General features: G+C 53.7%; 3 protein-coding genes across 3 annotated transcripts; all 3 read left to right on the forward strand.

Moving 5' to 3' along the window:
- Window positions 1–523: 523 nt before the first annotated feature.
- On the forward strand, window positions 524–3344 carry N0V96_001428 (uncharacterized protein; the record flags this gene model as incomplete). Its single annotated transcript, XM_053191934.2, has 5 exons — window positions 524–661; window positions 728–775; window positions 871–1837; window positions 1887–2563; window positions 2643–3344. The coding sequence occupies 5 exons, from the start codon at window positions 524–526 to the stop codon at window positions 3342–3344; spliced, it is 2532 nt and encodes an 843-aa protein (XP_053050542.2).
- A 3398-nt stretch (window positions 3345–6742) lies between these two features.
- N0V96_001429 (uncharacterized protein) lies at window positions 6743–9610 on the forward strand (the record flags this gene model as incomplete). Its single annotated transcript, XM_053191933.2, has 3 exons — window positions 6743–6824; window positions 6912–6996; window positions 7069–9610. 3 exons carry the CDS (start codon window positions 6743–6745, stop codon window positions 9608–9610), a joined length of 2709 nt encoding a protein of 902 aa, XP_053050541.1.
- A 5512-nt stretch (window positions 9611–15122) lies between these two features.
- On the forward strand, window positions 15123–16616 carry N0V96_001430 (uncharacterized protein; the record flags this gene model as incomplete). Its single annotated transcript, XM_053191932.1, has 1 exon — window positions 15123–16616. The coding sequence occupies one exon, from the start codon at window positions 15123–15125 to the stop codon at window positions 16614–16616; it is 1494 nt and encodes a 497-aa protein (XP_053050540.1).
- Between the last annotated feature and the right edge of the window lie 1093 nt (window positions 16617–17709).

Below are 17709 nucleotides of genomic sequence, written 5' to 3' on the forward strand. Positions count from 1 at the left end.
ACTTTAATGCTAATGTCGCGTGAAGTACGGATGGATAAAGTACGGCCGCTTCGTGAATCTGAATCCGTCGCCGCTCCTCCGGTGATATAAATCTCCGCATCTCGCAAAGCGGAGTCAACGACTGGTCCCGGGACTGGATCGGATGTGGGATTTGCGGGGCCCCGTGGACGCCGGAAGTCTTCGGACAGGGTTCCGGCTGCTGCGGGTTTAGCCTAAATGCACCGATTGCACCGAACTGATTGAATCAAGGAAAGTTTTGCTCACGCGTGACAGGAGACTCCGTCGCGTTTACCGACGATACTCCGAGACGGCCCGCTCATCCTACGGGGAAGGACAGTATTTCGGCGGTTTTTGTGCTTCGGACTCGGGTCTGTGCTGACCGAATCCCCAGATGACACCGCATAACATTGACCGGAGGGCCACTCGCAGCTTGAATGCTGTCCGTGATTGCTGGGCTTTCCAAATTACCCCAACTTCAATTACTTGAGCTTCGTCAGATCAAGAGATCACCAGTGTCGTTAAGATGGCAGCTGAATTCACCCCTCTCGACATCGAGGCATTGATCAAGCTACTTACCTGGGACGAGAAGATCGAACTGCTTGCTGGGCAGGGATCTTTCCGAACGACCGGTTTACCTCATCGTCAAATTCCAGATCTAGTTGTAAGTCGATACTCTACTTCATGAAGAGGGTTGAGAAAAAGCATATCTTGCTAACCTCCCGTGAAGACGTCAGACGGCCCTCATGGCATTCGAGGGCGTCGTTCGTTTGCTCGTGTTAGTCCACATCCTTGATCGTTCAGGGCTATAAGAAGCCTTCTGGTTTTGTTATTTCTTGGCTTCAATACTAAAAAAATGTTTCTCTTTCTCAGAACCCGAGCCCCATGCTACCATCCGCCACCGGTATGGGCGCAACTTTCAACGCCGAATTATTGCACAAGGTCGGCAATCTACTTGGAGAGGAGGCAAGAGCCAGGGGAGTGCATGTGCTGCTGGCACCCACCATCTGCCTTCAACGTTCACCACTATTCGGACGAGGATTCGAGGCGTTCGCCGAAGATCCCTTCCTAAGCGGCATTCTCGGAGCAGCCTATATCAATGGCGTGCAAGAACGAGGAGTTGCAACCAGTGTCAAGCATTATGCCGCGCACGACCAGTCGGACAACTCGATCGAAGACAATGTCTGTATGACGCAGCGAACCTTGAGGGAAATTCACCTCATGCCGTTCCAACTCGTCATGCGCGACTCAGACCCCTGGACCTTCATGACTTCTTATAACAAGATCAATTGCATCCACGTTAGCGAGGACCCGTTGCTCCTCAAGCAGGTTCTTCGAGTTGAATGGGGCTTCAAGGGACTCGTCATGAGCGACTGGTTTGGCACCTACAGCACCTCTGAAGCCATCAACGCCGGGCTGGATCTGGAGATGCCCGGACCCACACAATGGAGAGGCAAGTGTTTAAGTCTAGCTGTCAACAGCCGTAAAGTCGCGCGTACGACAGTTGACGAGGCTGTTCGGAATGTTCTCAATTTGGTCAACAAAGTGAAAGATACGAAATCGGCTGGCTATTTTGCGGCGTCGAATACACCCGAGCAGCAGGCTCTGATCCGTCAACTGGTCGCTGAAAGTATCGTCTTGTTGAAGAATGATCGAAAGGTGCTCCCCATCACGAAATCGGAGGGCAAGAAAATCGGATTGATTGGCGACCACGTCAAAAACCCTGCTTTGAGCGGCGGCGGTAGTGCGGAGGTCGAGCCCTACTACTCCGTGACACCCTACGATGCCATCGTCGAGGCAGTCGGGAAGGAGAATGTGTCATATGCCCTTGGTTGCCATTGTAAGATACCCCTCAAAACACTTATGAGCATTACTAACGCCAGTCACAGCCTTCAGATTCAGCCCACTGCTGAAGAATTTAGCGCCACAGCAACCACAGCACAAAGGCTTTGGGTGGTCAGTTGAGATCTTTAAGGAGAATCCGGACGAGAACCCCAACACAGAAGTACTTGTGACGGCTCACGCCCAGAAAGAGCTCATAGATGTGCCAGAGAGTTTCCATGCGTCTCTCCCGAAGAGGTTCTACGTCAGGGCTCGAGCTACATACACGCCTTCCGTCACGGGTCCCTTCAAATTCGGCTTCAGTACATCGGGGAAGGGCAAGTTCAGAATAGACGGGAAAGATCTCATTGATTTATGGACGGACCAGCCGCCCAAAACGGGGCCTACGCCTTGCTTCAACAGGCTTTCCATGGAAAAGTTTTGCAATACGGATGTGTTTGAAGGCCGGACCCTCGAACTTGAAGTTGTTCAAGTTAATGAGGACCTTTCAGGAGGCGTTGGCACTGCTTTGACTCTTGCAGGACGCGTTGGTGGATTTGAGCTCATTGATGAGGAGGTCGCCATCAAAGAAGCTGCGGATTTGGCCAAACAGGTCGATGTTCCTATTGTTGTGACTGGACTATCATCAGATTTTGAGTACGAAGGAGCCGACCGCAAGCATCTCAGACTGCCAGGCCGCGTGGATGATTTAATCGAAGCCGTGCTTCAAGCCAATCCAAACGCTGTAAGTGGCTTTCCTTCTTGGCTGATGACAAGAGAGCAACCTCGAGTTAAAAATGTTCGATACTAACATATCCCCACAGGTAATCGTCACTCAGTCAGGCTGTCCAATTGAGATGCCGTGGGAATCGAAAGCAGCTACCTTGGTGCACGCTTGGTTCGGCGGCCAAGAGACAGGCAATGGCCTCGCAGACGTTCTCTTTGGCATAGCTAATCCCTCCGGCCGCCTATCTCAGACGTTCCCTGTGTCAATCAAACATACCCCCGCATACCTCTCATTCTCGAAGTCCGACTACGACATCGTGTATGGCGAGGGGGTTTTCATCGGTCACCGCTATTACGAATCAGTTGACAGAGATCCGCTCTTCTACTTCGGACAAGGCCTATCGTACTCAACCTTCGAGTACTCGAAGCTCGAGGTCCCAAGGACATTTGAGCCGATGGAAGATCACAAGATGAAGGTATTGGTTAACGTAAAAAATACGGGTCCTTACGACGGAGCGGAGGTTGTCCAGGTCTACGTCCACGATCCGGAGAGCACGCTACTGAGGCCTGTCCGAGAGCTCAAGGCGTTTTCCAAACCTTTCCTGACTGTCAATGAGACTAAGACGGTTGAGGTCATGCTCGATAAGTACTCGCTTTCGTTCTGGTCGCAGGAGAGGTCCAAGTGGATTGCGGAAGCCGGAGACTATGTTGTCATAATTGCCTCGAGCTCTAAGCCGCAGGACGAGATCCTACGGGCCACTTTCAACTTGCCCGACACCTTTTTCTGGGAGGGTGTCTAATTGCGTGCGTTTAGACAGCTAGGGTAGAGGGCATCGAGGTAACGAGGATTATGAGTTAACTTAAAACGTTGACGCTTAGGATGCAACGTGGATGATATAGACTTCATACGAAGAGATAATCGAAAATCCCTAGCCTCGCAGGTTCTCAATTGCACATGTAGATATCAGGGTACTTACTCGTCAAGCAAGGCCTGCAAAATGCTTTGAATCTGGTCATCAGCAGCATAAGTCACCTTTGGGCATACGGCTCTTTGAGAAACAGCACCTCGATCCACAAGCAACAGGAACGGCTTCAGGACTCGCAAACTCATCCATATCCTCTATGGGTAGTTTCATGCGCGTGATGCCCTACTGTGGATTTTGAACTGCTTGCATTTTCCGAGACTCGAACTCGATAAACTCCAACATTCCAGACAGTGTCGCAGAATATTACCCCTCTATTTGGTGGGCCCAACTTGAGTCAATGATGACATTGGGACTTTCCCTGGTCAATGTCGGTATCTTGTTAGGTTCATTGGAGTCACTACGGAAATCATGCTTCGTGTCGATAGCAAGGGATGTGCTTTTGACACTTTCATGGCCTCACCTGGCTTGGGGCCATCCTCCCACAAACGATCCTCTGTTTCAATATCAACGGTGAGCATCATGGAAACACCAGATCGGATGCTATCGAACTGGAACAAGACCCTTGGTTCTCTCGCTAAAGTTGGTGGGTAGACGGCAAGAGGTCCCGTGGAATGCGGCAGTTGGATCGCGTCACCAAAGACATCATCTCCCTTCACAGCACCACCGCGCACAGTCGCACATAGGGTGACTGGATCCTCTCTTTCAGCTTCTTGCCAACTAATGGCGCCGTTACAGATCTAAGACTGTTGAGTTAAAATGGGAGTATTGCAGAACTCTCAGATGTTGGCTCGATGATCCCAGTGGCTGTTTGCCTGCTGGAAGCGAGCTTGTCGGCGGCTTTTCCGAGGGATCAAGTCGTTTGACCACGATGAAAACTCGCGCACACATAGTCCTGGTTATATGCTGACTTGGAAGGAACTTTGACTTCCGGGAAATGATCGACTCACTGGTAAACACATGAGTTGTTGAGCTTTAACCTTTTCCTCATCAGCCAGCCAGGGCATCGGAAGATTACCTAAAGAGGACAATGGGAGACGAATCGACGTACCCGCCGAATAACCTCAAGGCCGACATGGGCCCAGATCATCGCGAAATCCGATGCCATGTTCCTCAGCCTTCGTATCCTGGACCCATCGTCTCGGCGCGCGTGGCGATATTGATTTGCCAAGCGTTGTGCTAGAAGCCGACTTGTCACTTTGACTCTCACATCTCACACAAGGTTTGCACTTTTGGAGTCAACTACAGGAAGATGTGGATATGGGCGCGCATCTGGCGGGCAGCGGATCTCGACTCCCACCGGGATTCGGGTGAGACCTCCGGCACGTTCGCGGTCTAGCCTGTGCGCGATACCCATACAATGTCTCGCGCGGATCCACGGCGATGATGACATGGAGCTATCCCTCGTGTTAATATTTAGGTCACTTGTGCAAGACAAGGCCTCCACGAGCTGAATGGTAGTGACTGGATGAATCCAGACCTGAGGAAGAACCGGCCTGTGAGGAATCAGTAGGTACTGGGGCGGCGAGATTACTCGATTTTGAGGCGATTATTCACCCAGAGAATCACAATAACATTAGCTTTCGATAAATAGAATTTGAAACGGCCTTGGCATAGTAACCAAAATTGCGGTCGGTCGATTGACGGTATGCGAAACTGGGGAAACAAGGCATTTCCATCTCCACAGCCCACACTCTCGGTACCCCAGAGTTGGTCTCATTCGTTCAAATTCAAGGTTAGTAATGAGCGGCGCATCAGCTGGCACGTCATTTACCGTAATCCTGGGTTCATCCGGCACGAAAGAAGTGCTCGTTCTTGAGGCTCTGTGAGTCTGACACATATCTCGCAGGGAGACGACAAGCCGAGCCAATTTTCCCCATGCGGTCTCACGATTTTGACAACTTCACTTCAGCTTCTGCTCACCCAAAAGATGGGATGAAAAGAATAATAATCCGGATTCACAGCCGTGGCGCGCTTGTTTCTCGTTTGCATCTTGATGCAGGGCTTTCTGAAGACCTTCATCAAAAAGTGACTCGCACGTGCAGGAAGCGTAGCTCTTAGTCGATTCACATAGCCCACTCTATCGCGCGAAAGCACGCTTTCTTTTCCGCAAATTCCATTGGGACCTGCAGCAGCGCAGGTCTTCTAGACTAGAAACTGTTTCTTTTTCTCGGCTTCCTAAGCCCAAGTTCCGCCCCTCCACGGCCCAATCGCACAAAACCTGCTTCTTTTCCAACGTGTCGTGCGTGTGTCCCCGCGGCTGGGGTGCCACGAGGGGGAGGGTGGTCCTTTCACTTTCTTAATCTCTCTCCCTTTCTTACACGGCTCTTGGACTTCCCTTGCCAAGGGCCTACCAATGGTGTGCCATGATCCGATGTCTGCATCTCGGACAGACAAATAATTTGGCCCTTGCAGCAAGCCGGACGGGTTCCTTGCAGCGCAGTTAATCTGAGGCACACCACCTACCAGAGCCAAGTGGCTAGTGAGGTTGCCCACAGGGATCCCACGGATCCTAGGGAACATCCTCTCATCACGCAAGCTTATCTACCTTTTTTTGCATGTGTACGAGCCCTACCAGACCCAGGTCCCCTCCAGAGCTGTTCCGAGGCTGAGGAGACGGGTTTCTGCGAACCACGTAGCGGCGATCTACCTATTCATCCCGCCCGCGTAGCAAGCACACCACTAGGCACGACGCTGGTGCTAGTCAAGCCACTTTCGCTAGTGTCCGCAAGCTTGGTCTCGTCTCCAACGGACATGGCCAGGCAGGGATGCGGACTACCTACCTAATTCTCAGATTGCTTATGTCTCGATGGGCAAAGCAAGCAACGGACTGCGTATGACCTGCAAGTCGCGAGTCTATGATGGAGGAGCCGCATAGCCAGCACTTTCGCTGAGGCAATCGCGAGATGAACCAAGGGAAGAAGGAGTCTAAGACCCAGAAAAGACGCGATATTGGTGGCCGATTGTTGGCTCTTACAACCCCACCATCCCTTGGTACAACGCGTTGGTTTCTCTGGAAATCGCCGTGGGAAGTGCTTTTTCCTATGCCGAGTCTCTTGATTTGATGCTCTTGTTGGTGCCTCTCTCGAGATGCCTCTGGGTGTATAAGACTTGGAGGTTTCCAGGCCCGGTTGTCTGGAATTGTTCTCATCTCCACACCAGCGCAGTCATCTCCTGCATCTCTTCCCATCGACAAGCTCCAGACAATCACTCTTTGCTCTTTTCGAAGTTCAAGGGTCACCAGTCTTTAAGAGGTCCAGTTACTAACAGCAGTCATGAAGCCTTCCACCTCTGCCGTGTTGGCCACCCTTTTTGGGTTCGCCGCTGCTCAGTGTAACAGGGACAACTGCCTGAGAGGTGAGTGATCCTCCACCCCTACCTCGACCCTGGAGGGCGATCTACACCAGAAGGGCCACATTGACTGACTAACGTCCCCACGTGTAGCCATTGCTGCCAGTGCCTTCACCACCAGAAGCGGTACTGCCGACTGCTCTCGGTACCTGCAGGTGACGGTCTACCCCGGTGCCACGTGAGTACCTCTATCACGATCTCTCTCACCTCCGCCACTGCCCATCATCCAGAAGGACTAACACCTTTTCAGGACGACCACCACAACCGTGACTGTCCCGACTAGCGGAGTCTTCACCTCCACGGTCACTCTCACTTCCGGCGGCGGCGCCGGTCCCGTTGAGACCAGCGTCGTCGTCGAGACCGAGTTGGCCTCCTCCACGGCCACCTCCCTCGTCGGCGTCACCCAGACCACGACCGTCGCCACCGAGGTCGTCATCGTGCCCACCACTATCGTCGTCTCCTCTACGCGGACTCTCACCTTTGGCACCACCGAGATCACCACCGTCGCCACCGAGACCCAGACCATCTTCGAGACCATCGCCCTGAAGAAGCGCCAGGCCGCCACGACTGCCATCTCCTCAAACACATTCCCGGCCTATGCTTCCGCCTGCAGCTCCGTCGCCCGCTACGCCTCGGCCTGCTCGTGCCTCGGCGTCACGCCCAACACGGTGACCTCGGCCGTCGCCACTGCCACGGCAACCGTTTCGGTCCCGGCCACGATTCTGTCCACCTCCATCGTGACCGTCACCGTTTCCGGCAGCGGATCCCCTGGCTCCACGGCTCTCTCCACGACCACGACGACCTCGACCGCCGTCACCACCGTCCTCGCCACCTCCACGGCCTTGGAGGCGGTCACGGCCACGACCTCCGTCGGCAGCACGTCTACGGAAGTAGTTGAGGAGGTTACCTCTGTGACTGGTACTTTCTTTAACAACGCTACCTTCACCACCTTCGTTACCCGCACCACTTCGCTGCCCCCTATTTTCAACACCACTATTACCATTGGACCCTCGTCCACCACTTCCGAAGCCGAGTCTTCCTCCACTGGTTCCACCATCTTTGACAGCACCAGCACCGAGGCTAGCTCTTCCGCTCCCTCTTCCTCTTTCTTCCCCAACTCTACCATTATCTCTACTATCTCGGAGACTTCTTCCACCTTTACTTCTACTATTTTCCCCAACATCACTTCCACTGGATCCAGCTCGGTCCCCAGCGAGTCTTCCATCACCTCGACCTTCTTCCCCAACACCACAATCACGTCCGAGTCGACCACCATCACGTCGAGCTTCGCCTCCACCACCGTGTTCCCCAACACGACCACGTCCTCCGTAGAGAGCGATTCGAGCACCGTCTTCCCTACCAGCAGCGGCTTCCCCAACACCACAATCACCTCTGGCACCGAGACCTCGACCGTCTTCCCTACCACTACGCTCTTCCCGAACTCGACCACCTCCGAGACCGCCTCGGTCTCGCCCACCTTCTTCCCCAACAGCACGACTCTCACCTCTGGTAGCGAGTCCTCTGCCTTCCCTTCGTCGACGCTATTCCCCAACATCACTACGGTCACCACCGTCACCGAGTCTTCTTCTACTTTCACTTCCATCTCTATCTCTAGCTTCTTCCCTAATGTGACTTCCACCGAGTCGTCTTCCGCCTTCCCTACTTCGACCCTCTTCCCCAACGTCACCTCCACCGAGTCCTCCACCGAGTCCTCCACGGTCTTCCCCTCCTCCACCCTCTTCCCCAACACCACGACCCTGACCATCTCGGAGCCCTCCACGACTCTGACGTCCACCTCTACCTTCTTCCCCAACGTCTCTTCCACCGAGTCGTCGGCCCTCTCCTCCTCGACCGTGGCACCCAACGTCACCCTGACCGTCATCACCTCGGGCACCGAGACCTCGACCCTGTTCCCCACGTCGACTCTCTTCCCGAACTCGACCGCCATTGAGTCCTCGACCCTCACCTCCCTGACGTCCTCCGTCAGCCCCACCTTCTTCCCCAACAGCACCATATTCACTGATGAACCCACCGTCACCATCAGCATCATTAGCTCCACCTCCACCGAGGCCTCAACCACCACCGAGGACGTGAGCTCTTCCACTGCCGCCTCGGAGACCTCCTCATCCGCCACTTCCACCGCAGATGAGTCCTCTTCAACCTCTGCCTCCGCCAGCAGCACCTCCACCTCAGACATCTCCAGCACCGCCTCCTCCACCTCCGCCTCTGCCTCTGCCTCCTCCAGCGCCAGCAGCACCTTCGTCACAAGCACTTTGACCACAGTCACCTCCTCAACCTCCTCCGCAACCCCGACCTCAACAGACGTCATCGCCCGCAACCTCTGCCTCAAGGTCTCAACCGGCCCCACCCCGGGCTCCGTCGTCGCACTCGGCTCAAACCGCTTCACAATCAAGCCAGCCGGCTCCCAAGCAGCCCTCTTCGACCTGAACCTCTCCACCGGTCAACTCTTCCAGACCAACGGCGAGCTCGTCGCCGTCCCGGCCCCTTACGCAGACGACAACCGCCCCGTCAACGGCTTCACCCCGCGCCAGACCCTGGTCCGCAAGCTCGCGCCCTTTGTCTGCGCCACAAACGGCCAGTCCCTCCTCGTCGGCGTCCCGCTCAACTGCACCGCCTCCGGCGACGACGGCGTCAACCAGAACACGTACTCGCGCTTCTTCTTCAACCAGAACTCGCCCGACTCGGTTCTCCGCGTTGCGACCGCGGGTCGTACTTTCACCAACAACAACCAGGCCATTACCCTGGCTCCCTTCAACCAGGGCGACTGCTAAATTCTTTCTTTGAACAGCCTTTCAAGCTGGATTTCTTTTTCGTTGCAAAACAAACAGCCTACAAGGCTTGGAATCTCTGTACTTTTACCATGATTGGGCGGATTTTGGGAGCCATAATCATGTACTATATACTTTGGACCCGCGTAATGGATAGCTCACTACATACACTCGTTATAAATTGAACACTTTCTTTTCTGATTCAATAGTTTTCAAAGGCTTCCCTGACCGTGCCGTGTTATCTCGAGTTGATAAAATAACTTGGAAGCTTCCCGACGGCATCAACATGCTATCTTCTCGGTAAAGGGTTCCTCGGCATCAATCGGAGTTGGCCAGCAAAGGTTGGTGCATTTCTATAGAGGATACAATTCTCCAAACTTTTGAATCCCAAAAGCCATGACGAGTAGACGCCCTTAGTATTCTAGAGTTGTGATAAGATTATTCTACCTTCTTATATTGCTAGTGAGTATTGACTGAGCGAAATCACTTTTTACTTAATCAAATTCACATTCAACAATCTATCGCAAAGCAAAGAATACGTTTAGTGAGCGGGATGCATGAAAACACGCAGCGTCAAAGTTGGTCTGCCAAGAATTCCCACTGGGCCGGCATGAATCCAGTTTCTTGACAATGATCGACTAAGCGTTCCGGCCCTTCCGATTCCAGGGGCTCCAAAAGGCGATGTGGGTTTGTTCCTATCTAATATTCACTCAATTCAGATCTTGAGAGACTTCAACTTGCTGTCACTATTCTGTTCCTGACCATAGGAACTTAAAGTATCTCATGACCAGAGGTTGGACACGAGCGTCTGTTGTCGTCGCTCACGTGCCGCTGTTCGGCGAATTCCAGGCTCGGGCGGCGCGGGGGCCGCCCACCGGGTCCGCAATCGGCCGGGGCGCAAGATACAAAGCCGGAGGGAGCCAGCCCTGCCCCGTGGCCCGTGGGTAACGAGGCCTTTGCAGAGCATCGGAAAGCTACCCGAAAAAGCCTACCTCGGCACGCTTCGATCAATACAATCCAGAATGCAATCGACAATGCTACAAACCTGGATGACGAAGATGGCTCATCAACCGTTCGTACGCCGATAGCAGCCAACACTGCAATGGCAAGAGAAAAGAAAGAGGCTGTGCACTGCCGTAGTTCGTAACTTCGTACAGAGCATTCGTAGCGTGCCCACTTTCCGTAAACATGCTTTTGATCCGTCCGTTCGGTCGCCGTGAGCCACGTTCTCGTAGAATCGAACCGGCGCCCGCCCGATCGTACCTTGATTGAGGTGTTGAAAAATAGCAGGACAGGTGCCGCAATCGAGGCTGAAGCTTATAGCCTGATATCGACTCATTGTCACAAAGCGGTCATGACGACCGTAACTTCTTTGAATGAATTCTAGCGTTGAAGCGGGAGCGGAAAAAGCTCGGATAGCGGACCGATAATGATGCAGAGGCTTGAAGGTGCGTGCAGCTACGGATACCCTACCTCAGACGAGTTATCCTAGCTCTCATCAGAATCTGGCTGCCTGTTGGGCCTGCAGGTTTTATGTCAGCCCTAGTCAGCCGAAGGTCTACTCTGCGGTCTGTACGGATAGGTCTACTCTGAAGTCTGTAGGTCACTCGTGTCTGCACAGCTGCAGTCACGTTTGACGTATGACGCCGTTCGAAGGCTCTCTATCGAATCTTGATGCGCCCAGTCGAGTGGTTCGATGGCGGCCAGGCCAAGGGGAGACTGGGCGGACAGACGACAAAGTTGGGTATTCCTAAACCCAGCTGAACGGATACGCGCAACGGAAGCGAACCCGGCGACCGTCGCACTGTCCTGACGCAGGGACCGCTAAACTGGAGCTCGATATGGAGGCCCCCGTCTGCGACGGTCAAGCTTTTTTCTTCTGAGGCCACAAGGCCAACAATACGGAGAAGAGCGTAAGCCAATGGCCGGGGAAGTCTCCACCGGACGGGAGCCACCTCAGGTAGGGATCACTTGGATTTCCCAAAATGGAAGATGAAGACGGTGGGGCCGTTTCTTCCATCACCGCGAGACTTTTCTTTTTTTTTTTAGTTTTTTTCCCCCTCCGTCTTTTTCCTCCCTCGAGGGTACGGCCATTTCGATTCTCCACTTTGCCAAGGAAGCTTCGCCACCACAAGAGGGGACCTTCAATTCGCAACTCGCTGCAATGGAAGGAGAAAAAGAATGGAGAAACGGCAATTTGGTTCTTCAATTTCAAAGTTATTGGCCGAGGTCACAACGGCGAGTCATCCAGGGAATGGTTGAATAATCGTCGCTTTGTCAGCCCTGACCGTCTCGCGCTGTCTTTCTTCTTCATCACGGAGAGAGGTGTAAGGTGGACTGATAGACAAGTACTCACTGTATGTTGTGCAAGCCATACTACCTACGCGGTGTGTTACGGATGCTTCAGTGGTTGCGATGCTGGATTTTGTTGGCAGATTGGCGTCTGAGTGTGAAATGTGAAATGCAGGGGGGAGATGTGGGTTCTTGGCACCATCATGAATCAAGGGGAAACGGGTTCGTGATGGGCCGCCGAGGGGACTCGCAGCCGACAGGAGACGTGATGAACACTGGTGGAACGTGGTGATGAACACACTAAATCATCCGGTCCACGGGAAACATTGGATGGCGGGCGGCATGTGGGAAAGACGGCGGCAGGCAGATCCATGCCGTCCGATTGAAACCTGCATCCCCCGAAGAAATGCTGCCAGATGCGCGCATCTGAGAATGTCTTCGTCGAGGTAAAAACTGCCGGCCGACAGGCGCTCCGCCGCTCACAGCCGCACCCGACTTACCTGACGAGGCGCGCCGGCACAGAGGACGCCCCGACATCTTGATGGCTCAAACTGGAGGCTGCCGTGAGGGCAGCAAGAACCGGAACCTTATACGGAGTCCCTAAACGTGAGGTGGCTTTCAAGGACTCGCTGACTATGCAGCGGCTGACAGCCACACGAGTATCCGTAACGAGCAGCGGCTTGAGCTTGAGCTTCAGTCTCAGACATTGAATGCCAGGCGTGCCAACTTGGATTATTAAGGGGACTCCGCCAAGACCCAGTGTGATGTCGGTGATGATGGCTAGAAGAGTGCTGGCGAGATTGGCACGAAATGAACAAAATATGGCGCCTGGCTCGCCTCGTCTCGCCTCACCCGCCAAGGCCCGAATATACCAGCGCCTGCTTGCAAGTTGCGGGCACCGCACCGTGACACGCCGCACGGCTCCAGACGGGAAGTAAGCCTGTATACAGCAGGATCGTCGTCTCGCCGCCCGTCCTTCGTATCGGCATTCGTACGGTACGAAGTAACACTGGTGCCAATACACGTCCGGTGTGCCCTGCACGTAGACCGGGCCTGGCCATCAGAGACTCAGGGCTTTCGAGTGATGTCTCCAGGACACACAGACGGGGACTCTCGGGGGGTTGCAATTGTTGCCTGTAACGTCTTTCAGGGGCACGAACCATCGGTGAGCAAGGCCTGGGAATTATAGGTTAGCTGATGCGCATCTCATCACTGGTCGATGAGTCGTGAGTTTCTGAGGCACAGATGGGTAGGCGGGTATTCACACGCACATCCGTACGCACAGTGACACACCTCACTACTTGGTGTAGAACAAGAGGGAGTGAGAGGGAGCAGTAGACTCACTGAACAAGAGTTGAAGGCATCGGAGTGCAGAGTAGCCCGACGCTGGCTGGCAAGCTGCAACTCTGTACCTTACATTGCAGCGTCTTGGATTCTTGGCAGTGGAATGAGTCGACAGCGAATCAATCTCGATCAAGGGCCGAGGGAAAGGTGGAGCGGGATATCAATGCTGTCAACGGCCTGGGCCAGGAGGGACCCGTCTATGGTATCGTTTTCTCCAATCATCGGCAAAGCTGCTATTTTCTGCGTCTCTTCGCCCCCGTGGAGGTGCATCTGGACGAATGTGCCTGTGCCAGAAACAAGAAACCCGAATCCAGGGAATCAAGCGATCAACTTGGGCGCCTCCACGTGTCGACGGCGGTCGGGCTCAGCCCAGTGGGCAGATGGATGGAGCGAGTGGAGGAACTGCGATGCAAGTAAGCTCGACAGCCGCCAGCGTGCTCGTGCGTGCCCAATTCTTTCTGCCTGGAGATCGGGAGCAATATTCTTGTCAGCGCGCAGGAAAATAGAGCATAAGTGCGTGGTGATGATGGCCAGAGTGTACGAAGATCCGGTTTGGGAGTTGATGCAGCAGTCAAGAAATCAGTCCAAGGGTATTCGTACGCAGTAGAGAGTCGTAAGTGCAGGCAGTCACGCTGTAACAGTCGTCACTCACCCAATTGCTGTAAAGGCAACTGCAAAGAGAAGAAGAAGGAGCAGTCCTGGTGAAGTGGAGCCGCATGGCCCCTGTTTCAGCTCCGCCCCCTGCTCCTTCCACCGATTCTCACTGGCTTCTTACCTGTGTCCGAAATGTGGGTTCCTTCCCCGGGGCTGGCCGCTCCAAGTGCCCCACACCCTTGTCTTTTGCTCCTTCCCTTGGCCTGACATTTTTTTTTTTTTGGTAGACCGGGGCAGGAGAAGGAGGAAACACGCGCCTTCCATTGGGTGGAGCGAGGCAGGCATTGGCCGTTTGACGATCCGGCAGCGGGAAGGTGTGAAGGTCTGGACCAAAAAGGAAAGGCGCCAAGGGGTGCATCTGTGGCCTGCAGGAGCGAATGTTCTTTCTCAGAGGAAGGAGCGAGCCATTGGGCCAAGAAGTGGGAGTGCTGTGGAAGCAGGAACGAGAAAAAGACGGTAAAATAAAATAACATAAAAATAACATGGTCATGGAAAATAATAATAATAAAAAATATCAGTGGTCGCAGACGCGACGGTGACATTTCTCTCCTCTTGGCCGCTGTTCGCCTCGTACCTTACTTACTTAACAAAACATCTCCTATCCGCATTTCTTCCTCCTACACTCACTTTCTCCTTCTGACTCTTTCCTTCCTCTGAAAAATCACCCTCCTGTCACTACTATCCGCCATACTTGTTCATCTTTTCTTTTCGTCCGACACTCGCTTTTCACCACTTCACCCCCTGATCACCAAGTTCCTACATACTTCACGGTAGCCGTACCTGTACTTACCACACCATCTCACCTCCCGGCCCTGGTCAACGTCCACACCATCAGCGCCCATTTCGAGTTTAACTCCCGTCTAATATCCCAACCTCACACAAGGTCCCCCCTCCTTCTCTCATCTTCCTCCCGACCAATTTCGTACCCCTTCCAGCGCTACCGCTTCATATACCAAACACTCCCGCGCCAAAAGCTGCCTTGTCGTCCTTACGGTCCTAACTCTTTTCGACCGATCATCCCTCACTCCCGCCGCCATCGCTGCCGATTGACGGACAGGGTCTGTCTATAATCGACAAGTTAGGAGCATATCAATAAAGCTCCTTCTCCCCTTCCCGTTCCCCTTCTTCCCTTCCACTTCCGGATATGCCACACCTAAATACCTCGGCCTACGAAGTTCCAACAATCAATATAGCAACAAACGACTCTGGAGTCACGCCTCACATCATGGCTGAAGAAGGCGGTCACGCGCCCACGGGCGGCAACAACCACAACCCTGCCAGCGACAACCAGCACCACCAGGATTTCACCATCAAGCCGCGCTTGACCGACTTCAACACGGAAGACCTGCGCGATACTATGTCCCCTACCGGTCCCATGACCCCGAACCCGTTTAGCAGAAAGAACACCAGCATTGACATTGACGACTACTTCACCGGTCCTCGCGACATTCTCAAGCACTCCAAATGGCCTCTGTTCATGCAAATGCACGGCAGCATTCTGCCCAAGATGATTGTTCCCCTGATCTGGATGTCTCTGTGGGCTGCCGCTATCACCGTCATCGACAAGTACCGTACGACTATGGGTGTCGACTCTGTCCTGCTTACCGTCCTGGGTTTCGTCGTCGGTTTGGGTCTTTCTTTCCGCAGTTCTACCGCCTACGAGCGCTACGCCGAGGGTCGCCGTTACTGGGCCCAGCTCATTCTTGCGACACAGAGTCTTGGCCGCGTCTTCTGGATCCACGGTGGTGACAATGAGGGTATCGATCCTAGACAATCGCTGCTCCGCAAGGTCGGCTGCATGAACCTGCTCCTCGCCTTTTCCGTCTCCCTGAAGCATAAACTCCGCTTCGAACCCTACACCCAGTACGAGGATCTCGAGCATCTCGTCTCCCACATGACGACCTTTGCGCAAGAAGCCACGTCTGCCGAGCCTGAGAAGATGACCCTGAAGAAGAAGAACTTCTTCAAGGAGACTGGCGAGTACCTTGGTGTTTCCTTCGCCGCCAGCAACCCCCGCAAGACCATCAAGAAGGCCTCCCGTCCTCTCGGCAACCTGCCCCTCGAAATCCTCTCCCACATTTCTTGCCTTGTCGACAAGATGGTCGAGGATGGCCAGCTCAAGGTCCCTATGCAGCAGACTCTCGCCTACAACAACGTTGCCCTCCTGAACGACATCATGACCGGAACTGAGCGTGTCCTGACCACGCCTCTTCCCATTGCGTATGCCATTGCCATCAGCCAAATCACCTGGGTCTACGTTATGCTGCTTCCCTTCCAGCTGATTGACAAGCTCGGCTGGATCACCATTCCCGCCACCGTCGCTGCCTCCTACATCATTCTCGGCATCCTCTTCATCGGTCGCGAGATTGAGAACCCCTTCGGCGAGGACGTCAACGATTTGCCTCTTGAGGTCTACTGCGAACAGGTTGCCTCTGAACTCGACATTATCGCCTCGTTCGAGAAGCGCGACCCCTACCGCTTCATGGAGTCTTCCCAGAACCTGCCCCTATTCCCCGCTAGCATGGCTCCCTACCACATCTGGATGGGCCGTTCCGAGAACCGCGTCCGCGAGGCCATCAAGTCCAAGCACAACACCGTCTTCGAGTTCCGTAAGAAGGTTATTCTCGAAAAGGTGGCGTCAAGGGCTGGCAACACCGCAACAGAGAAGAAGCCTAGCAGCGAAGGCACCACCACTATTAACGGCGACCACAATGTCTAAACAGACCGCTTGTGCTTTCGCTTTGCTTCGAGTGTTTTCTTCATCTCTCTTCCTCCCCTCTATTTGCATTAGAGAGGGTTTGGGCGAGGGCGGGTTTAGCGATTTGCGTCAAGGAGCATTTACGGCACGGAAAAACAAAATATTCTTTCATACATGGCCCCGACAGGTGGCTTTTTGCGGCATAGGAACGGTTTCGGATCTTTCTTTTCACTGTAATTACCTGATCCTTGGATGACACAAAAGGACAGGTGTGGTTTGAGCGTGGCATTTTCTCTCATGGCATTGAGACGACAACAGAAACAAGATATCAAAATTGAATGCAACAAAACATTTCAAAAAAGGACTTTCTCCAGAGTATTCGGTGAACTATATTGAGTAGCATGCAATTATATCTTGATCTCTCTGCTGACGCCCTTATTCGGAATACACATAGCATTTCCGCCTGAAAGACAAGATCCCGTCCTCGATCTCGAAAGCCTAGGCACTATCGAACAACGGCGCGGGCCGCCCTCCGTAAAGTGGGTGTGCGAGTGGGTTTCCTCGGACCTCGATTGACCAGGGTCTGAGGCAGAACGTCAGACCAAGCGGAAACCAAATCAAATGTATAGTATATGCGCACGACTTTTACTTATAGGTTACCTTGGGATCGAAACAAGGGGTCATTCCCTTACTTGCGAGAACCACGACGTCGACTCATGGGCCGTTCTAGACTTCTGCGTAATGCTCAATCTTGCGACTTTGCTTCCGCCCCGGCGCCTGCGGGAGGTAGTCAACCCGGGCTCGGGCTGGGGACATCGGCCAGGTTCATATCCCGGTCTTATAACCTCTCAGAGGTTTTCTCAGTATGAATATCGTACTTGCCTACGGCAAGCCGAGCCGGCCGCCCGTCAAGCTAGCGTCCGGCTCCGCGTTGATTAGTTTGGGACCGGAAGGTGGATTTTAACACCAATGGAAGGGAACGCCACGTAAACGCCACGAGAATCAGTGCCTTGGGACGGACCCGCCGGTGTAACCGAGATCTTTACATCATATCTGTCCGCCTGCCCAAGCATCCAAGGTAGGGCTTTAACTTAACAAGGCTCGACAGGTCGAT

This window comes from Colletotrichum fioriniae (genome assembly GCF_027942845.1).
Source record: "Colletotrichum fioriniae strain IMI 355084 chromosome Unknown scaffold_1, whole genome shotgun sequence".
NCBI lineage: Eukaryota > Fungi > Ascomycota > Sordariomycetes > Glomerellales > Glomerellaceae > Colletotrichum > Colletotrichum fioriniae.